Consider the following 24,389-nt stretch of genomic DNA (forward strand, 5'->3'; position numbering starts at 1 on the left):
TGTATGTCGCTGGTGGCAGACTCACAAAAGAGGGTCGAAGTTTCCAAATAACAGGTGAACATAGGTCACGTGGAACATATCGCCATTTTCCCGATGGATATCTCGTCCGGAGCTGAAGTTGAAATATTGGTACTAGTGAAACCCCTAATGAGCTTATGTTATTAGTGACCAAGAATAATACATGTGGCCATGAAGTAGGATAGTCACTGATATAGTTAAAGAAATCATTCAATGTTTCCAGTGTGAATTAAACGCATTTTGTGGTCATCTGAGAAAAAGAATCACACACACACCAAAGACCTTGGATCATATTCCGCACACTCGTAGGGAAAATGTTGTCTCACACGCCGAGCCGCAGGCGAGTGTGAGATAACATATAACAGACCCGCGGAGAAATCTGATCCAAGGTTTCTTGAATATTAGATTCTATTATTCTACAACAAACACAATCCAGTCTGTCATTACAGAGACTATGCTAAACACTTTGACTATTCAATTAATGTGAATTATTTTGGCCGTGATTATATCATTGTTTCGTAGTATGAACACTGCGAGATTTTTAAAGTCGTAAACATGCAATAAACAATGCTGACAATGGATAGAATGTATAGAGAGTTAATAGTTGTTCTATCGTGCACTCACACGCACATATTCCTCTCCGTCTTTAAATGTCCGTACAGATGCCGAAGCAACGACAATAAAGGGGATGTAAACGCAGAACCACGTCTTCATTAGAAAAACAATTGGCGAAACCAAAAGTGCGAAATCTGTGCGATAGAATAGATAACATCACCGCTGTTACAACATGTCATTTTATCATCATTTTGACACAAATATAAATAAATATTTATGTTGATTTTTAATCTCCAGGCCGAAAGTACAAGGAGTTCTTTACGCTTAAAGTTTTAATACGGTGTTTGTTCAGTGTAAACAACATTTATATGAAAAAAAAGAACAATCTGAAATACACCAGAGTAGTTTGATTATCAAGTTAGAATAAAAAATGACCGGTATCTGATTGAAAAAAAATAACACAAAGCAGAACGGAAATTTTCTTTGTTTCATTCACAATCGGAAAAGCCTGCAGCAATTTATGCACCTTGATCCTATCACGTTTTCAGTATAAGCAATCATAATTGTAATTGTTGTGAATCCATTTGCAAACTCATGTTATCTTTATCACTAGGTTTCTTTATATCTTCGAATATTTCCTTCATTTAAAAATATACAATAGTAACACCAAGTCTACTCATAACAGAATGATGACGATAGTGTAGACGGCAACTCTGGAACAGATATTCGGACTCTCAGTTTGTTACTGTACCGTTCTGATTCACCATTTGTGTGGGCTAATTTTGAAGCTCTGTAGAATGTGTTTTGAGGATAGATATGCGGACTATCAAACCTTTTTAAAACTTTATGTATCTACCTTTTGTGGGTTTTCATTTTAAAGCTGTTGGTGTTAGAATTTTCACCATTTTAGTTTTTTCAAAAATAATTTTGTTCTCGGTAACAATATCAAAAATATCAACTCCTGTTAATGTGTAAGATTGCAAAATACAATGTTTAAATGCCCGTGTTCTTTTTCACGATTATTGCCATTATAACGCACGCTTTGTCTTTGTATCATACTCGTAGACTCATTTTCTATCAGCTCTTGCCAGTTCTCTGTCTTTAAGGACACGTCGTAAATTTTTGCCACTTGCTGTTTTTGGAATCTGGTCGACAAACTCTACACCTCCTCGGAGTTTCTTGAATGGAGCAACTTTTTCTGCAGGAAAGATGAGTAAGTTTAGTAAGCCGATATATTCGATGAGACATTCCTTCTTCTCCATTAAAGTATTCTTATAACGATGTTGGCGACCAATCAAACAGTTGTGTATTGACAAAATACAGGGATTTTGGTGACACCAAAATGTCCAATCTGGCTAACGGTGTTTCACATGAGGTAACTTTACCAAAGGTATAGAGTTAAGCAGGTATATAAGTATCCACTGAACACACAAGTTCAAGTTAAACCATGTTCTATTATGGTGCTAATACACGTCCGCTGTTACTATTCATTTACAAAACCATTACCTTCTACATGACTGACTATATCCTGTGTCGTTATTGTTTTCGATTGTGGCACAACAAAAGCCTTGGGTAATTCTCCTGCTTCTTCGTCGGGTCGACCAATTACAACCACGTCTTGCACGCCTTCTATAGCAAATATTATTTTTTCTAATTCTGCAGGAGCGACCTATAGATGAAGTATGCACAGACTTTTTTCACTTTAGGAGGGCCTTCTTAATGTTAAGGATAAGCGTAGTGAAACATTTCAGTGCAAGGGAATATTTCACACCATTTAACAACTTGATAAGAGTCTTTTCGAACCAGTTGTCTTATTTGATTTTCACAATGTTTGAAGTTGAAAGTCAAAACTTACTTTCTGGGCACGTATTGCCTTGATAAGAGAAGGAGAGATGTGATAGAATTCAACAGCATAGCCAAAACTCTGTTGAACGTACGTTGATTATTACATTGAAACGTAAACATTCTATGGATTTCTCAAATATTTTATTTTTGGTGTATTACGGATATTAGCTTAACCAATATATCTCTCAGCTCATTTGATATACTAATTTAGCATGTTGTGCGGGCAATTATAGTTTCTACATTGCTTAATGAGAGGATTTGTACTTCTAGGTACAATGCAATTTAAATTTACATCGCCCCAACTTTTAAAGGTCAAATAAGTGGAACATGTAAAAACAACCACCATTACGGGGCAGGCAAAATATATTGGACGTGCACGGCAACATATGCCACCTTGTAAAAGATCAGCGCCAAATTCTACGAAAAATTTTCACTAAAAGATAGTTTTGCAACTTCCACATAAAAAGGCACTGTTTTTACATTTCAAAAGGTTACCAACCTGATAACCTTTGTACTTGATCAATTCTTTCAGTCTATCCACTACATAGAAATGACCTGCCTCGTCGTAATGCCCAAGATCTCCTTTTCAAGGATAAAAAGGGAATTCAGATCAAAATTTGACAAGAACATATAATCTCAAAATATTGCTAAAAATAATAATAATTAATATAAGTATTATATAGAAATAATAACGCGAATAATAATAGGTTCAATTTCCGTGAAAATTTCACCATAAGGGTATTTTGGGTCGAAAAGACCAAATATGATATCGATTTCAATGCCCCATGTTTCCATGGTAAACATTTTAGGGGTTGAAAATTTCAGTTTTTCTAATATCCCATGAAAAGTTACTTTGATTGATATGAAAATTACCTAGTAGGGGAGTTCGGGTCACAGAACACACACAAAAAGACTGATCTTAATGTTTCGAGTTGCCATGGAAACCATTTTGGGATTGAAAATGTTACTTTTTCCCTAATTCCTATTAAAGAACTATTGATTGATTTAAAAAAATTGATAATGAGGGTTTTTCTTGTTAGCACACCGAAAAAAACCACTCATTTTAATGTGAGATGTTTCCATGGTAACCATTCAGGAGTAAAAATTACCAGTTTTTCAAAGATTCCACCTAAAATCCAGTAACCAACAGAATATGTTATATCAAAGGGATATTTTGGGTTAGAAAGACCAAATATTCAGTGTAAAAATCCAGGAATCAACAGACATATTATACCAAAGGCTTATTTTGGGTTAGAAAGACAAAACATGATATCCATTTTTACTGCCCTGTGTTTCCATAGTAACCTATTTGCATTTTAAAATTTCAAAGTTTTCCAAATTCCATTAAAAGTAATCCCAGTTACTATGCAAATGCTCTCCTAAGTGTATTTATCACAGCATGAACTCCATGTTCATTTTTGTTTCATGTTGCCATGGTAACCATTTAGGTAACCACAGTTTTTTCTTTAAAACCATGCATATTTTAGATCAGGGGTATCTTTTCTCGTTAACCAGACAAGAAAAGGCTATTTTACGAGATTCTGCCCATGAAGTGAATTTTCTAGTCTTTTGATGTGTATACTTGCACACCTTTAATACCCAAGGAAACAGGTATAATGGACGACAGTGGGACTCAAAAGTTTTATGACCTATCAACAACCCGAGTTGTATGCAAATTTTAAAAGTTGCCATGACAACCTGACATCAACATGGCCTTTTCAGCACTGAGACATACTGTAGCAGGGCTAAAAATTGGCCATGGCCCTTCTGCCGGGAGGAGGCATAATTTCTGTGTAATTGTGATTGATACATTATTATCAAAATGCAACGAGAATGCATTTTTATTGCCAATCGTTTCCTGTGCCTGTCATTCAAGTAGGTCAGTTCAGATATCGAAACTTTGTTGCAAAGTTCCACCGCACGGCCGGTCGTCTTCGTAATTTCCAGAACAAAGTCACATTATGTGCCCAGCTGGGTTGACTGCATTTATCTACCTCGTCCCAAAGTGACGGACGGATCTTTCAACCTTTCAGCATGGTGAAAAACGCATTTATTGATTCGCCAAAGGCCTGTAAATTCGCTTATTTTTGCACAAGTGCTACATGGACATAGGAAAAAGTTCGACTCACCCTAGTCCTCTCGATTGTTGAATACAACCACGGTGCATGATGAGAGTTCTCGAATCAAAAACTGTAGCCGTGCTCGAATACAAATGTCTTCTCATTAAATTACGTCATTCTTGATATACAAGAGTTAGCATTCCAAATCTGTCACCCTGTTTTTTTCAAAGTTTGGAGAAGGGCAGCATTTCCATCTGAATGATTGAACGACGTGAAACGCAAAATTCCATCGCATATTATCCGGTAATATGTACACTGTACAGTAGAATTGTATACGCTCCAGGTACGAATAACTATAAGCTTATACTCCACAAAATGGCCACAGGCAGCGTGAACTTTCTGAAAGGATTTCCTAAACGTCCTACTTGTTACCTTACAGACTCACATGTGATGTCCTGAAAGGTATTTTCTGCAGTAATTCCAGTTTCTATCAACATGCATAGCTGAACGACATGATTATAGCAGGAGACTTAGTGCAGACTACACTCACGCGCACGTTCACTCAATTGCGCATGCTCAATTGGCACACTACACTGGCAAACGAATGCGCATGCGTAAAGTTATATTTGTAGCACAGATCTCGCGGAAACTCATGCCTTTGCTCTATTTCCATGCCGAAACTTCCTTGATTGCTTACATTTAATGCACATGACAAAATAAAACCAGCTACGTCAGCATAGGGAGAGGGTTTATGGTTTTCGCTACAACTCCAAATGCCACGCTGAAGATACGTTTACAAGGCCAATTACAATAGCATGGCTCTGCACAGTCGCTGTGCCTTGTTTTGTGCACGCCCACGACTGCCACGATGGGCCTGCATTCGAAGGCTACGCTTTGCAGCTCAGCCACTGTGAGCAAGCGCTGCCAGACACAGCGACTGTCAGTTTTTGCAAGTATATGAATATTCATAAAGGTAGTGATGTCAAAAGGAACACCTAACTGGGCGGAGAGAATATACGTACGACAATTGGAAGTCACCCCTATTGACAAAATTAAAATAAACAACACCTCTTTTTCAGAATTCCCACAGCTTCGATGAACTGTTATTAGATTTCTATATAATACTTATAGCCCCTAAACTTGTAATAATAATAATAATAATAATAATAATAATAATAATAATAATAAGAAGAAGAAGAAGAAGAAGAAGAAGAAGAAGAAGAAGAACTGCAACAACAAGAACAACAACAACAATTTTCATGTTGAAAGAGAAAATATATATCGATTGGTGTATGTAGCTCACTTCTGAATCTGCTTGTCAAAAAGAAAAAAACATCGATATTAGCTGTTGCCATAACATTGATGCATTGATATATAATGACATGCGAAGATAGCTGCATAATTGATAAATGACAAAATCGGTAAAGATGTTGTTCTCCCTGAAGTACAAATATTGGACACATTGTACACGCATAATACCTTCATACCTGTGTGCAGCCAATCATCTTCAGTAATGGTTTGTCCAGTCGCTTCCTCATTATTCAAATACCCTTTCATTATCTGAGGACCACGAAAACACAATTCACCATCTTCGCCGGCGCCTAGAATCCCCCCTGTGTCAACATCAACAACCTGGAGAAATATAAAAGAGTGAATGACAGATTGGAAAGATCTTTTCCCCACTTTCATGCACAGGTTCAAATATTAAGAACCATTGTCAGGTTCGGATATCTTGGTGTCCGCTTGTATACGTATTACATATGTGATTGTACAGTAAAGTTGTAACACACATAGTTTGCAAAGCTTGTGTCTGTTATTTATGGCGAATATACTATTCAAAATTAACCACTCTCATTTTAAAAATATTCTCTGATATTACATTTATCAACTTTCTATGGTGTGGTGTATGATGACTGATTTTGTGAACACAGGTCCACACCTTTTCGGAATACTAATAGAGCGGCAATCTCAGTAGCCTAGCTTGTCATTCTTTAATTTTGATCAAACTTATTTATTGTTCATATAAACAAAATATACAACATTAAAGAATAATGCTTACGTTTGAAGTATCAGTAATAAATGAAGTTTACTATACATTTTTCATTTTTGAATTTTACTAAATAAATTTGCTGCAACATACGAAACAACAAACATTCGTCATTTATTATTTTCATTTATCTTCAAATGTAGCCATACATGCGAAATGTTGCTCGTTTTTGCTCATACAGACACGGTATGGAGTTTTCATAGTTTCGTATTTAATAATCATGCCAAGGATCCTATTTTTACTATTGAAAGATTTGAAGACTAATAAGAGATGGAGAATGTTCATCAAGAAGGCATATGCCAAGGAATTCAATAGTTTACGTTGATGTCTCAAATAGCGAAATCAACAACTCTAATGCTAAATCATAAATTTTGTTAGTATTGACCTAGTAGTCGCACTAATGTCACAAGTGCATTTTTGTCTAACTGCTTCTGTCATGATACGCTAACTAACTCTATAAACACTACTTCTGCGTCATATGCTTGATAATCACCTCTTCACAATGATTGAGGGATTAGAGTCTTAATACTTGCTGGTTGACTTTCACACTCTAAGCAATGAGCTTGCTTTCTCCATTTTGAGACATTTATCATTAAGTTCATGCAAATAATTTCAAGCTTTGGTTTCAACATTTTTGCTGACATACGTACAGACAGCTACATTATTACAAGGTGTCATCTTACCTTTGCTTCTGTATTCGGTACTAACTTTCCAACGGACCCTGGACAATATTCATCGAGACTTGACGTCATCGTTAAAGCCAATGTTTCTGTCAAACCGTAGGCTGAAAAAAAGTAACATTTCGCGTATAGTTTAGGGTCTCTTTAAAAACAATTTCGTGTATAGTTCAGGGTTTCTTTAAATCGTATTTTAATCGACATTTTGTCGATTTGTAATCAAATAATTGCTAAAATTGAGCTATCTTAAAACTATCATTGATACCTGCATCTTGCTTTCCTTGATTCCCGTGTGCGCTAAAAGGTCAATGGAAACAACAGTTACTAAATTTGATATTAATTCAACGAAGAATTTTGCATATGACACTTACTTTTCGCCTGTCTGTTCATCTCTAATCATCCAACTATATCCGCAAAACATAAAAACGCTCTTAGTTGTACTACTTTTAATGGTATGAACGCTGTAGTCGTCATCATGATGGCGAAATTAACATTATCTTAATTTCTTGGCAGCTATTTAGAGGTTTATCCTTGTCATTCTGGTTCATGTGGAGTTGGAGAATTAGCATAATCGATATGTAGCATTCCCATAGATCCCATGGAAATCTACGTTTTTGTTTTCCATAGGATATCTAGCAAAATAAATTTTGATGTTCAAAAAATCAAATATTATCCCATAGGTTTCACTTGGCGGCCATCTTGGCGGTCCTCTCGGATATCAAAAAATCGCTTTTTCGATATAACTTTTCAATTAGGCAACGCAGGAACAAGAATAACCATGTTTTAGGGTAATTTTCGAATCCAGAATCATTTTACAGTACTTGAAGCATAAGAGGCCGTTTCTGTAGTTTCTTTAATCTTCAATTCGTAGGGGTTATCATAGCGGTATAGCCACTGAATCTGGAGTTATTCATTCAACTAACATTGTCTATATATCTAAATATATGATTTAAAGTTCTAGTTACAGAGACCTTTTTCTGTTTGATTAAGTTCTTAATATATTATGCCTCGTATGAGTACAGAAATAAGTCAGCAAGCAAGAGAGCACAGTTAGTATAGAAATTCCTTCACACTCTTGGAAAATGTGTCCGCTAAATTCAATAAATATGAGGTCAATGAGGATATCAAGCATACCGATAACGTCTTCCACTGTATAAAAAACTTTAGAATTAGTATTATTCTTGACAAAATATGTAGAATTTCACCCTAATACCATGTATTTGTAGCGGCGTGAGCTTGGTTGATGATGTTTGTCAAGCGTTCTTCAATTTATTTTATGGTATGATAGTATACCATGTGGAAAATCGAAAGTTTTAGTAGATGTTACTTTTGAAATAGATCTTGATTTCAAATTATCCCAGAGTTCCTTAGAATTTTTAAAATTACCATTTGATTATACCACTTCAAGAAAAGAAAACATCATAGAATGCGTGAAATCCCCGTTTAATGGCAGGACGAACAGAAGTCAGCATCTTTGATAACTCTGTCGTTGAACATTAGACTTTACGAAAACCTAGCTTTGTATGCTGTTTTGTGCGGTTTTAGTATCATGTATAAGCTAGGCGACTTCTTTACCCTGTTAGTTTAAATCACGGACGGATTAGCCGTAGTTGAATATATGACTGCTACTGATGGAATTGAGGTTGAGTTTGTGTGATTGAGATTCAGTAAATTATGATAAAGTTCCATAATACCTGTTTTGAGATCAATTTAAATTACTTTTCAAATGTACCCTAGCGGCGTTATCGATAAAATTGATGTAACATCTCATGTCACACTATAGCTGCTTTATTGTTCAGTCCGTGTGTGATCTGTTAGATCGATAAAGCCCTTCAAACAGCATTTAGACTTTTATGGCATGTGCATGTAAATGTCGATACTTAGCGGCTACAAACCTTGTCTAACAAACAAATTTTCATTTCCAATACGCTTCTTTGCCTCAGTTAATGTGGCTTGACCAATAGGAGCTGCCCCGGACATTATCTCCACCAAACCTGAGAGATCATACTTGTATATGTTTGGATGCTTGGTTAGGGATACTAGTAAAGATGGCACCATCAGACCTCGTGTTACCTATTCAAAATAAGAGTACACGAAAATAATCTAACTGCGGAGCTATATATCTGTTCACAATGGGAAAATCGGGCTATAAATTGGCGTTGGCAAGTTTCAGTTGGTTTAAACGAGCTTTAGAAGTAGCCCTGCACGTAGTGCTAATAACAGGGATTCATGATATACCTTGCATAGCAAGCCAGCCAAATGGACAATTCGATTGATCAATCGATCGATCGATCGATATATCGATAGATAGATAGATAGATAGATGGATGGATGGATAGATAGATAGATAGATAGATAGATAGATAGATAGATAGATAGATAGATAGATAGATAGATAGATAGATAGATAGATACTTGTCACCTTGTGCTTATGCAGTACTCCAAAGAAAGCATCTGGTTCAAAATTTGGAAGAGTGACAACTTTAGCACCTTGATACAGTCCAGCTGAGAGAATTGCAACCATTCCGTAGATATGGAAGAAAGGCAGAAGACCAGGAAGTACGTCAAAACCTCGCTCAAATTTGAGATATCCTGGTATTCTGTCGAGAACAAATTCATTTATTTCCATGTGTTCGATTAACAGTTATTCTTAAACATTCTATCCTCGTTTCTCATTTCGTCCTATTTTTTCTACTTCTGTTATCAATGTTTTCTCGAAATGCCTTGATGTTCAAGTTTTTCAACTCAGTTCCTTAGTGAAAAATACGATGTTAAAAATCATAATGTTGAATACCATTTTTATTGTGAACTGACGTCATTCGAGAACAATGTTATTGCGTACAATACGTTGCATGGCAGTACATGGCAAATAATTTGTAATTCATCAAATAGTTGGAAAATTAAGGTAAGGATTTTTTTCTTCCGAGGACCAAAATTAACACAAACAGAAACCTTGACGTGCCATAAGGTATTTATGTGTGTTATAGCAAGATTCACTGTAAAAAGCTAAATCCATTTTAAACATATTTGTATCTAACTGAATCGTTGAGTATTATATATGATTCAATGTTTGTAAAAGGATGACACTTCATATTTAAACATTATAGTAGGAGACGAATAAAGAATAGTATGTTTACTGAGTAAACGCACATTTTCAAAACCCAAAGCTTTTCCTTACTTACGTTAACTGTTTCATAGCAGCAATGACATTAAAATGGGTCAACATTGCTCCCTTGGAGGAACCCGTTGTCCCACTTGAGTATGGGATAAATATAACATCTTCCCTTGGGTTTATCTTTACGGCTTTCGGAAATTCTGAGCCATCATCTGTTATAAGCTTGTTGAAGGAGCTGCATCCTGGTATGTTGTCATCGCCTATGACGTAGATGCCCTACACAGTAAGCTTAAATTGTCAATCATTTTCTCTAGAAAATAGCATTGACCAGGAAACGGACGAAGAGTAAACGTAACTTTTAATGCTGGGAAAATAATTTAGGCTCCAAGTTGTGGCAGTCTATTAACAGAGAGTCTGGTTAGGGGTTGATATGAGTAACTCTCACAGTGGTGACTCAAATTGTGATATGGCGCCTCCAAAAAGAAAAGCTTACTTGGGTTAGAGTAAGATCGGCGTCATAAGGGGTTATTTGATGGCCCCTCGATCCTGCATATATATATTTATAAGGCCTTACAAAGAAAACAAATGTTTCTCGGATTTCCTTGTATATGTAGTGCCAAGGTTTGTCCGAATGTTGATGATAGTGTAATTTTAGTCACTGCAAATGTATGCCATATTGCAGAACAAATAAAAAGAGTCAGGCATCGTGTGTTCATTCGAGCAATGCAGGATGTAACCATATAATGAAACATGATGAGTACGGTTGCCGCTTAAATACGAGGCAAACTCGGAATTGGGCGTCAATGTATATTCGATTATACCAAGAGGTAACTACGACTAATTTGGGCGACTGCCAGCAAACGATTTATAAAATATTGGCTTGTTGTGTAGTGCGCTTTCCTGTGGAGTATAACTGCAGTAACTTTCGGGCAAACAGTTAAGTATGATTTCTCTCAGGAGGCTAGCTGCTGACTCACCTTTAATGTAGGTAGATCGTTAGCGGCTTCCTTAGCTTTGTAGATAAGCGAGGGATGGGTTACAAGCCATTTAGCATTAGAATGCTCTAACTGATTTCTCAACTCACCTGCACAAAAAAGCAAACAGGCTTTTCATGGTGAATAGTGTACTTTCGATATTGCCGTTTTAAAGGGACAAAGACGGCCATTTTCATGAATTTTGTTTGATATGAGATACTACTTATATTGTTTGACATGTTGAAAGATACTGAATGAATGTGCGACCATTAATATATTCGACCCCGGTTTTAGACACGATACATGAAACCATCGCTAAAATGAATTATTGGTACTGACCATTTTCGCACTGGTTAAATTTAATTTGTCTAAAACCGGGGTCGAATATGTGCATGGTCGCCCATTCATTCAGTACCTTTCAACATGTCAAACAATATAAGTAGTATCTCATATCAAACAAAGTTCATGAAAAATGGCCGACTTTGTCCTTTGTCCCTTCAAGGTATTTTGATTGTGTACATAATGGCGTTACTTTCAGAGAAAGGGGTACTTCAGTCTGTGTCTCCTCCACAGAGAAAACTCAAATGGTATAGATAACGACTATTTATGACGGCGCGAACGTGGTCGACTCGAAAGACTGTCTATATGTTTCAACTGACATCAAATTTAAAGCTATGATATCACTAGTTATGTTTAAAAGTGCACTAATGAGTCTTTCAGGGAAAATTAAATTTATTTTTGACTGTGCAGCCTCAACGCCAAGCATGTCGTTTCAGACCAGTCACAAGACTTTCCATTACGTTAGAACACTTGACAGAGCACAGAAACACTTACCAACTGTATACATTGTATTGATGGTGGTTATAATTCCTCCCACTGAAGCAGCAGAATAAAATGATAAGAAGTATTCTGGTGAGTTAGGTGTGTACAGGGCACATACATCTCCTGGTACAAACCCTGCCTTCACTAAACCACTTCCACATCGACGAACTAGCTCCTTGAGCTCTTTGAATGTGTAGCTTTCGTTGGAGATGCCATCAATCTGTCATAAATGGCATCAAAATAAATGTATGTATGTATGTATGTATGTATGTATGTATGTATGTATGTATGTATGTATGTATGTATGTATGTATGTATTTATGTATGTATAGATAGTTAATTTGCCGAATGCATTGCAAGGAATTTCATATATTTCTTCTCAATAGAGTTGTGCAAAACCAAACGCTCGCGCTTCGGTGAGAGTAAAATGTGGTATTTGTAATAATATATTTTCTCTAAATGTGAGGAATATAAAATATAGCAAAACTGTAACAGATCGTAAGGTTCAATTTTGTTAACTTACTAAAGCCACTTGATCCCCGAAGACGTCAAAATTTGACATAACACATTCAGGTAAAGATTGGTCACTGGGTATTTTCAAATCAGCATACTGGCTTTTAATAATACCTGCAAATTTGACGGCAAGTACATTGCGTAAATAATTTGGTATATATGACTGCCAGATACATATACTTTGGCTTACTTGAGTCATATATATGATATTGGTATATTGACCTATGTATACACAACCTTTCTGACTGCAGGGTCTGCTTTCTAAATTTCGATATGATGTTATTACTTTCACGGGTATGATCTGTCCAACAATTTCTATAAACGCCCGTTTGTAAGCCCGTCTCATTCTATGTGCACACTAAACACAATGTTGTGTCCATATAGGCAAGAGAATACAGACACGTAAAAGTGTACTGGCAAGCTCGACCACGAAGATCCATATTTTAATTCTTTAAGTATACATAAACATGCGGCAAAAAGGATGAATTTCATATTTTACTCATTTATGAAGAGAAACCCCACCTTTTGTTTGAGATGAGGCGGTGAATCGCTGAATTCTTGGCTGCCATACCGATGACGTCACTCTCGCGGCGTTTTTAAGGGAGCTTCCCTGCCTAAGGTTAGCGAACAGTTCAGTTACTGCAGAACGCTTGCAGATAGTTCGAAGTGTTGCCATCGTGATACTGTTTGTAAATTAATAAGTAACAAATAAATTAATCACAAATAAAAAGAAAGTGACAGTTAACTGATAAATTAATCAATTAAGAAATAATTTATCAATAAATATATTGCGCACTTATATACATACATTTACTGTGAGTTCGTTACGCCGGATTTACTTGGTCTAGAATTCAACATCCTCAGATAGTAAGTCCGGTCCCCGACTCCTGAATCATGCATTGCACAGAAAGACTGTTCAATGCGAAACGTGGAACTTTCACGAAAGGTCGTCGGTAAAGTTAGGCGATAGAGACCCACATCAATATCTGAGGTTATGTTATTGATACGCTTCAGCGTGTCATTAAGGCGGCATAGGCAAATGTTTCCAAGGCTGTTACAACACCTATTGTAACGTTAAAATATTTCAACTAATTACACCTAGCCCCTTGCCTGTCACTATTTGGTAAAACCAGATATGAACTGAATATGCTCACGTGTTTTACAATAGCTTCATTAATAGTAGTACGCTTCACAGAACAATAAGATATATGTTATCACTAAATGAAGCATGTTTTTTTCAACATCGCACAGTACTCTCAGATTTTAATTACTAATTACAAAACTTTATTTAATATGCAAATGAGCTGTTAATTAACTTGACACTGCTCAATGCTTCATGGGATAATTAGATATCCATCAGATCAACATTTGTAGCACGTTTAATTTAATTTAATGCAGTAATTTTAGAGTAATGTCACTAATTACAAAGTTCATTAAATATGCAAATAATCCCTATATTAACTTGACACTGTTCAATGATTCATAGCACAATTAAATATTTATCAAATCAATATTATGTGGCACGTTTCACAAAATTTGGTGCCGTAATTTCAGAGTTATATACCTGATTACAAAGTTTTTAAAATATGCAAATGAACCCTTAATTAACTTTACACTACTTAATGCTTTACAACACAGTTAGATATCTGTCAGATCAGTATATGCAGCAGTTTTCATCACATCTGATGCAGTTATTTCGGAGTTATATGACTAATTATAAAACTTCATGAAATATGCAAATGAGCTAATTTTTAACTTGACACTGTTCAATGCTTCTCAGTACAATTGGATAATAATCAGATCAACATCTGTAGCAAGTTTCATCAAATATAACGCTGTAATTTTGGAGTTATATACCTAATTACAAAGTTCATCAAATATGCAAATACACCCTTAATTAACTTCACAAAAGTAAACGCTCTACACCACAATTAGATATCTGTCGGATCAGTATCTGCAGCAGATTTCATAACATTTGGTGCAGTTATTTTGGAGTTATATCACTAATTACAAAACTTCAAAAAATATGCAAATGACATATTTGTTACATGACACTGCCAAATGCTTCTCAGTACAATTAGAAATTTATCAAAACAATATCTGTACCCAATTTACAAGACTGTTGTGCCGTAATTTCAGAGTTATATACCTAATTACAAAGTTCATTAAATATGCAAATGAACCTTTAATTAATTTCACACTACTGAATGCTTTACACTACAGTTAGATATCAGTCGGATCAGTATCTGCAGCAGATTTCATCACATTTGGTGAAGTAATATCAAAGTTATATGACTAATTACAAAACTTCATAAAATATGCAAATGACCTATTTATTAACTTGACACTGTCAATTGCTTCTAAGTATAATTAGATATATATCAGATCAATATTTGTTGCAAGTATCATCAAGTTTGGTGCAGGAATTTCAAAGTTATCTCACTAATAACAAAAGTTCATTAAATATGCAAATGAGAAGGCAATTGACATGACACTCACAGTATCATCATAATGTTCTGAGATTGTCATCTGTGAAAAGTTTCATGAAAGTTTGTGCAGTATTTCTTGATATATGTCTACACTATCATTACCGTCTCCATAGGGAAACCATTGTACGGAAAAAAACGATATTGCATAACTTCATTAGTATGCAAGCCACACTAACCAAAATCTAATCAGTTCTTGCAAGTAGCATATGGTACCTGTGTAAAAAAATCTGGCTTGAATCCGTTCAGGCATTTTGAGTTATCGTGTAAACAGACAGACAGACAGACAGACAGACACACACTAACACACACACACACACACACACACATACACACACACACGGACAGACAGACAGACATCGCTATGACAATAGCCCACGTGTTTACACACGTGAGCTAATAATTAGAAAAGTAGGTCAACAAAACGTCATGCATGTGTTTGATTGCAGCTACATGAATGCAAAGTATGAATTCAAGACAATATTACTCACAATATTAATGCTCCCATCCTGTCAAGTTATATAGACAAACTGTACAATAAGCTTTACAACATATTGATGAGGTTTTGTCCTAATAATGAGGGCGCGGCCATCTTAGATAAAGACGGCAGTGACCTTTAACACTTGGCCTAGAAAGACATGCGAGGTCATAATATTCAAGGGGATGACATGGTGGAGAAATGCAACACTCGTTTTGTATGACGGGCTATCTCGGTCACATAATCCTTTGTGAAAGAGGTATCACCTTCTCTTTCTAAAATCGCTGAATTACCGAATGGCCATGATTATATAATTAAAACAATGGAGTCAACTCTGATAGCCAACACTAGAGTGAGTTTATACCTCTAAACTGCACGCACCCCGTGTTTGTCGCCTGAAAATGAAGGAGTGCGGGTTTTACGAAAGTCCCATCTTCGTACACATGGGATATCATATCTATAGTAAGTTTACTTATACATAGACAGCACAGAAAAGTCACGAAGCACGAGGCAAAGTGCACTTGCAAGGTCACACAGGTTTGCACTTTTATCATTGGTCTCATTAATGGTAACCAGATTCCAGTTTATCTCCAAATATAGTTACTACTTCTATATAGTAACATAACTGTACGATGCATACTATGAAACGTAAAGGGGTCAGGCCCCAACTTTCCGAATCTCAAGTCATCAAGTGGCTTAATGGCGACGTAATTCAATGTTCTTATGGCTTTCAAACAGTCAGGGCATCGAGGTTAAAACGACCTTTGTACTTAATATGTATAGACTGAATAGATGACGGGGACAAGACCCTAGTCCTGGTTATTTTGTCAACATTATTGTCTGATTTACCATGCTGGAACTTGACTTACCTGTAAGACGAATCGGTGACACAGATGCTACAGGGGAATTCGAAATGTTACAGTTAAGGTACTCAATTGACATACGGTCGAACGAATGTCCTATGTCAGGTCAACCAATCAGTAATTTACAATGGCGAAAAGTCTTCAAAACCGTGTTCTTGACGGTCAGGAGGGAACGGTAAGAGCCTTTATGCATGAAGCCGGGTACTGGCTCTGGTGGCGCTGTACAAACACTCATCCGTCTACCCAAGATGACATAGCATGACAGAGTTGGTAATTTTGCGGGCTGCAGGCTGCGAGTTGTTGGCTAAGGGCTACAGTTTTTATAAATTATGAGGTCATCGTTACAGCCAACGTTTCTGTCAGACCGTAGACTGAAAAAATTACATTTAGTGTATAGTTTAGAGTGTCTTCAAATTTTATTTTAATCGACTACTTGTGGATTTTGTAATTAAATAATCACAAAAATTTAGCTATCTTAAAACTGAAACTGACACATGCATTTTAAAGCCTATGGAAACAACTAAATCTGATGGTAATTAAATGCAGAATTTAGCACAAGGCTTACATTTTGTATGTCTGTTCATCTCTAAACATCCAACTGTATCCCATACGTAAAAAAACGCTCTTAGTTGTACTACGTTCAATGATATGCACGCTGTATACATTGTCATCGTGACGACGAAACTAAAATAATTTTGACTTCTTGGCAATATTTAGATGACTCTATGTCAATAATATGCCGTGTGAAGTTTTCCCGTCAGACAATTACCGTGTACTTTAAATCATCTACGGATTAATGTTGGTTCAATATCTACAGATGGAATTTACATATTGGTTTAGTATGTGTCATTAAGATTCAGAACGTTATGATCAATTTACGTAATTTATTAAATCAATTATTGATCAAATTTCATAATATTGAGATCAATTTCAAGTATTTTTCAAATGTGACCCAGCGGCGTTTTAAGTCAAGGTTATGTTTATCCCCCGTCACACTCTGGTAGTGTTATTGTGAAGTCCGTAAACCCCTTCAAATAGCATATAGACTTTTATGGCATAAGCATGTAAACGGCTAGACTTACCAGCTACAAACCTTGTCTAACAAACAAATTTTCATTTTTAATACGCTTCTTCGCCTCAGTTAAGGTGGCTTGACCAATATGAGCTGCCTAGGACATTATCTCCACCACAATCGTCAGGTCATATTTGTCAAAGTTTGGATGCTTAATTAAGGATACTATTAAGGATGGCACCATCATACCACGCATTACCTGTTCAGACAAGAATACACATATATCAAGATAAAAATTCTCTAATTGCGAAGCAACCTATTTGCTTACACTTGGATAAACGGGTAACTAATCTCATCCAGCAAGTTTCAGCCAGTTAATAAGAGCTGTCCAAGTCGCTTCACATAGCGTTGATAGCAGGGGTTTATAATGTACCATGCGTGCACGTTTTTCGGCATAGCCAGCCATTCAGCCAGACATATCGATCGATAGATCAGATAGGCAGACAGACAGGCAGTAAGACAGACAGGCAAACAGACAGGCCTGCAGGCAAACAAACAGACAGACAGACAGACGGATAGATAGATAGATAGATAGATAGATATATAGTTGTCACCTTGTACTTATGCAGAGCTCCAAAGAAATTGTCTGGTTCAAAAATCGGGAGAGTGACAATTTGAGCACCTCGATACAGTCCAGCTGAGACAATTATAACCATTACGTAGAGGTGGAAAAATGGCAGGAGTCAGGGAGGTACGTCAAACCCTGGTTGGTGTTTGAAATATCCTTGTATTCTGTCGAAAATGAGTTCCATTTATTTCCGTGTGACACGAATTGAGCTAATGTACGTATGGTGTATGCGTGTATGCGTGTATGTAAGGATGGATGGATGAATGGATGAATTGATGGATGGATTGATGTGTCTGTTTGCCTGGCTGTCTGTCTGTCTGTATAAATGTATATTGTTTGTTTATCGATGTTTCTATTTATGTCGGTGTGTGAATGAACGCTGCTAAATATGTTCTTTTGTATGTATAAAGACCTTGTCTGATTGACTCGTTATACGGAATGTCTTGCAAGGAATTTTACATGTTTCTTTCCAATGGAGTTCAAAAGAACCAAACGCTTACGATTCGATGTAATACGTGGTATTGAGCGGATGAACAATGAAGGCAATTTTTACAGAACGTAATATTCGAGTTTGTTAACTTACCAATGCCACTTTATCCCCGAAATGATCAAAATTTGACATAACACATTCAGGCAAAGATTGGTCACTTGGTATTTGCACAGCATCACACTGGCTTTTGATCATAACTGCAGAATACTCAGAATGTGTTATCCGGACAGGTAACAGAACACAAGCAAGTCAAAATTCACTGGCAGGCCAGACCACTTTGACCATACACGACAAAAAAGGAACTTCATATTTACTCATTAATGAAGAGACATCCCACCTTTTGTTTGAGATGAAGCGGTGAATCGCCGAACTCTTGGTTGCAATACTGATGACGTCACTCTTGCGGCTTTTTAAGGGAGCTTCCAGTCTCAGGTTTATGAATAGTTCAGTTACAGGAGATAATTCGAAGTGTTGCTATTTTGACACTGGATATAAAATAATAAAAAATAACAAATTAATAAATAAACAAATAAAGAAAGAAAGTGAGAGTTAATTTAATAATCTCATTAAGAAGTTATTAATTTTTATATTATATAGATGCATTGTATTTTAAATATTTAAAAAAATTGGAAAGATAATATAAATGTTCAAATATAAGTATATTATAAGTAGAGGAATGGTACACAAATAATATTATAAATAATAGTTGTGTGCAGTTTTGTTCCCCAAAAGGCTACTGAACCATCACAAGTAGACTTCAACTCTTTGTAAGCAAAAAATGACAAATCATTATACTCAAATTGAGCTCATAATGGCTATAAATGGGTCTATGTTGAAAAACGCAATGTCTATTTGTGACAAGCGTGATATCTTTGTTGACATAATCTTTGTTGAACGAGGTCCCTATTTCCCTTGTGTGCGCTTAAAAAGACGCCGTGATCATCATGGAGTATTGAGGAGGCAAATTTGCACCTACTACTTATCATATCCATTGACAGAACACAGGCAGTTACTGACTCCGTACAACGCTTTGTTGTGTTGTTGTTTTTGTTATTTATTAATCAGTCATCTAACAGGCGAACGCCTTAGTACAGACTAAAAAAGTTATCTGTGCCATTTTATCAAATTAAGCACTGAGGAGTGAAGTGCTTTATTCAAGGGTACAGCACTGTGCTAGAGTCTCGAGCTTGCCATCTGCTGACAGGGAGTCCAGCGTAGCTCACTTGCTCTCGAACTCAGCATCTTCAAATGGTGAGACATTGCCCCAGGGTGCCTCCTGATTCATGCGTTGTACAGAATGGTGGTGAAAAGCAAGACAAAGAACTTTGACCAAAGGTCGTGGGTGAAGATAGGCGGTAGAGACCCACACCAATATGTCAGGTCACGTTATCAATACGGTTCAGCACATCTCTAAGGCGACATGGGCAAATGATTCCAAGGCTGTCACGGCACCTGGAGTACAGTTTGAATGTATTTTTTAAAATAAAACTTAGCCTCTTGACTACCACTCTTTGGTAAATAACTATAGAAGAAGGACAATAAAACATCTTTGCGGGTATGTGATTGAATGTAAATGAAGGAAATTTGAATGCTTGCACTCTGTCATGTTATATTCACAAACTGTGCAATAAGTTCACAAAATATTGATAAGACTTTGTCCCAAAGTGAGGGCGTTGCGATCTTAGGTAAAGACAGCAGTGACTTTTAACACCTCTTGACGTTTAAAGATATACGAGGTGAAATCATTCGAGGTGACAACATGGTTGAGAAAGCAACACTTGGTTTGTATGACGAGTTATCTCGGCTTAGGTCATACTTTGTGAAAGAAGACCCTCGTTTTTGCTATGATCGTTTTGTGAAACTCGCCACAACTGCTTTGTGGTAAAACTAACAGTGTTTATTGCAAATGAAAGGAAACCTGCGGAAAGCTTCATACACATACAAGCAATTTCAAAACGATAGGGGTGGAGGTTGGATTGACGGCAGTCTGCATACGGCGTACAATGAAAACTGAATGAATGAAACGTGACTAGGACAAAGTCAACAAAACACATCTGTGTCAAAAAACACAGATTACAATAAATCATTGTAGACCATGATTACACATATGACACAAAGAATGTCAATTGACAGCCATCACCAGAGCGATTTTTATAACCCTCAACGGTACACATACTCTCTCATATAGTCCATTGTAAGTTCACTTATTCATAAATCGCACAAAAAGGTCACGAAACTCGAGGCAAAAAACAGCAAGATCATACAGGGTAGCACGGTTATCACTGGTCTAGCCATCACAACCAGATTCCACTTTATGTTACAAACCCTCGTTGCTGCAATGTAGTAACAAGGCTGTACCAAACTTACTACAAACACGTGAAGGGATCAAGCTCTAATTTTCCGAATCTCAATGTCTTAATGGGCTTAGTGGCGACATAATTTAGTGCTCTCATGACTTTCAAAACAGCCATCCACGGCGTCAAAGATAAAAAGATCTTTCTACTTAATATGTATTAACTAAATAGTTTGATGATATAAACCCTATTGTTGACATTATGAACATTAATGGTATCACCCGATGTCAATATGCTTAAACATTACTTACCTGTAAGACGAAAGGTGACACAGATGCTACAGGGAAATTCGAAATGTTACAATGAAAGGTACTCAGTAGATGTACGGTCAAAAGATTGTACTGTGTCAGGTCAACCAAACAGTACTAGTGATCCTTAATGGTGTAGAATCTTCAAAATCGTGTCCCAGTCGGTCAAGAGGGAACGGTAAGCACCTTGGTACAGGCACTGGTGGCGCTGGAGAAAAGAAAAACTTATTCTTCTGCCTCAAGTAACAAAGCATGACAATCGCATCAATATTATTGGCCTTAAGCAAAATTAGAAAAGCTGTGTTAAACCAATAAACGCCAATCGTGATGCAAATCATGTAATTTGCAAAACATATTCCTTTTCAACGATTCCTTGATGTTTGTACGAACGTTAAATTTATCATATTTTTCAGAGTCTTCTTTACGTTGAAAAACATGAGCTTATTTCTCGGAATACCAGAAGGATTAAAATGTACAGAGTTTCTTTTGCCGTTGTTGACTGCAATAGATCCAGTAAATGACGCCCCTCCAGGCGCCTGATCTCATAATATTATGGGCCTGACTCGCACGCTCTGAACATTTAGGAAATTCATATGTTGCCACAATGATAATTAAATAAAATAAGGATATATCATATGTGAGGTTTGAGAGGCGAGTTTCTGTGGCATCTTATTACCATTCCGGTAAAGAAACAGGTTCATTATACTCAAAAAATGCCATAATGGTCACTTCGAAAGCTTTAACCTACAACCTAGAAATAAATGGCAATGAAGACTTTATTTGACAAAATTTAGAAATGCAATATTTAAATGACCCTGATAAATGAGTAACAGCGACGGGTGAGAGTTAGCTAGCGCCATATGTTTTGGTGCATGTCATTTTGAAATTTTAAAAATTAAGAAAAGTAACCCCTATGTTACATATGCTTTGATTACTATACTTTTATTTTGAAAAGTGGCAAATTGATTTTTAAAGTGACGACACTTCTTGATTTGTAAAACATTAGTCTTTATTTTCACAAAAAAACTAAAGGTACTAAATTGCTTGAAATGATTACGTAACTCAATGATTCAATTTTTTAGGTTTATCCTGATTTTTATCCTTGATTTTCAGTGCGAATGGTTTGCAGATTCTTGAGATACGTTTGGGCACAAGTTTAAGGATGCGCATACTACCTTAAGTCATTAGCTACGATCATAGTGTCGATTACACCATGCAGGGCGACATTTAAGCAAGCTATTAAAATGATTCGAAATTATCGGAGGTAAATTTCAGAATGTTTTTGATTATTTATACGTCACAATGACAACTTTTTTCTCTTAGGTATGAACGTTTACGCGAACTGTCTTTAACATGTGGCATCCCTAAGGCATCTAATGCGTTTCAATATTCAAATTCTTAGTGTGGAAGCAATTTGTACACATGGACTACTTTAAGGCAACCATTAACTCGGATACCCGGAGGGTGATGTTTCACAGAAAGTCTCATCTTAACTGAGGCACGAATACACTAAATGATGTGCGATGATATGTCAACACGACATACGAATGTTTGATATAATCGTGAGATATTTACTATTCTTGTGCACAATAGTCACGTACAATAAAATGTCCCAGTCTGCAGTCTCGACAATTAAAGGTAGTATCGCACTTTGTTTCTGCAAAGAACCATCGTATTTGGGCTTTTTCTTACACAAATGAAGCCATCAACAAATCCAGCTTAACCTCCTTATTTTGTGAATGATAGATGGCGTACATTATACAGGCGCTTACTAAAAATATCTGGATTATAAAATGTTAAAGAATAGTTTACCGTCGGGCAAACCGTCATTGATTCTGACAACATTAATATTAATATTACTATAGTCTTTTCAATTGTTTCTCGATAGTGTACATAGGACGTTTGGAATCAGTACTGGTGTTTCATCGCTTATTTTATTTGAGTACCTTTGACTAGCCAGCATGGTAAGTGTCTAAAAGTTTGAAAGACAAGATCTTGTTGAATGAAATATAGCCATAATAAACGAAAGTGGAATATTTGTACAATGCCATGATGTGAACTCGGTCTTGCTAGGAACCTGTCAAGGTAAAACTGCCATGTCAATTAATTGCCATCACAACATGCGAAAAACCTGCCGAAATTTATTGTACAGTGTGGTAAGTTAAAAATAATTTGAATGTTTTCGGATGTGTCAATTTCATTTTCAATCGAAAGTGATATAGCGTCTCGGAGTTTAGGCAAAGATAGTCCAAACTAAAATAAGACATTCTTAGCCACAAAAATGTATGACGAACGCGGCAAGAACAATCAAAGATAAGGCTTATGTAGAATGTTCGTAACAAAATCGTGTTAGTGTGCATCATTATCAGTAATATTGCAAATATATTATATGGAAGAGGCTTAAAGGGACAAAGTCGGCCATTTCTCCACGAATTTTGTTTGATACGAGATAATTTTTGTATTGTTTGACATGTTGAAAGATTCTGAATGTATGGGTGACCATGCGTGTATTCGACCCAGGTTTGAGACACGATACGTGAAACCATCACGAAAATAAGTTAATGGTCATGACCATTAAATCATTTTCATGATGGTTTATACATTTTGTCTAAAACCGGGGTCGCATTATGCATGGTCACCCATTCATTCAGTATCTTTCAACATATGAAAAAATATATATGTAGTATCTCGTATCAAACAAAATTGATGATAAAAATGGCCGACTTTGTCCCTTTAGGAAAATAGTCGTGCAAGTCAAGACCATCTCGCAATGTTGTTAGTTGAGGAAATAATAAGTTTTTAATTCACATGTACCACAGTTTACCAGCAGTTACAGGGTTAGAGTTTAGAACACATGCCACATGGTATGACTTACCATGTATTTTGATTCAGTTATGACGTTTTTATTTTCCTTGCTTCGAGCGACCAAGAAGACTACACTAAAATGAGGCCCAAAGTGTTGAAATATATAATTTTATACCACTCTAGGTCATGTGACATATTGTTCTTGCCGTGCATGTTTTCTCGTAAACCCACATGGTTCCTATTGTATGTGTGCAAATTATATTATCGACCACACTTCTTTTCTATTTGTTGATAAGATATCACCACACTTTTATGAATAGAGATAATTAACATATCAAAAAAGGATGACGATAACTTATCAACATATGAAAGAAAGGGTGTCCGATAACAAAATCTGCA

General features: G+C 36.3%; 1 protein-coding gene across 1 annotated transcript; it reads right to left on the reverse strand.

The window, feature by feature from the left end:
* Positions 1 to 1,509: 1,509 nt before the first annotated feature.
* Positions 1,510 to 16,627, reverse strand: LOC139118245 (uncharacterized). The gene is made up of 13 exons (XM_070681526.1): positions 16,460 to 16,627; positions 13,149 to 13,309; positions 12,637 to 12,740; positions 12,126 to 12,333; positions 11,295 to 11,401; positions 10,385 to 10,593; positions 9,625 to 9,802; positions 9,098 to 9,275; positions 7,209 to 7,309; positions 5,966 to 6,110; positions 2,918 to 3,000; positions 2,080 to 2,242; positions 1,510 to 1,771 (listed from the first exon to the last, which is right to left on the reverse strand). The coding sequence occupies exons 2-13, from the start codon at positions 13,300 to 13,302 to the stop codon at positions 1,641 to 1,643; spliced, it is 1,761 nt and encodes a 586-aa protein (XP_070537627.1). The 5' UTR covers positions 13,303 to 13,309; positions 16,460 to 16,627; the 3' UTR covers positions 1,510 to 1,640.
* Between the last annotated feature and the right edge of the window lie 7,762 nt (positions 16,628 to 24,389).

Source organism: Ptychodera flava, chromosome 2 (genome assembly GCF_041260155.1).
Source record: "Ptychodera flava strain L36383 chromosome 2, AS_Pfla_20210202, whole genome shotgun sequence".
NCBI classification, from domain to species: Eukaryota; Metazoa; Hemichordata; class Enteropneusta; family Ptychoderidae; genus Ptychodera; species Ptychodera flava.

Coding starts and splice junctions, on each gene's coding strand:
- LOC139118245 (XM_070681526.1), bottom strand. CDS start 13,302: ATGGCAACACTTCGAACTATCTGCAAGCGTTCTGCAGTAACTGAACTG. Junction 11,402..12,125: donor CAATACAATGTATACAGTTG/GTAAGTGTTTCT, acceptor TTTTTTGTGCAG/GTGAGTTGAGAAATCAGTTA. Junction 2,243..2,917: donor TCAAGTACAAAGGTTATCAG/GTTGGTAACCTT, acceptor CTTCATCTATAG/GTCGCTCCTGCAGAATTAGA.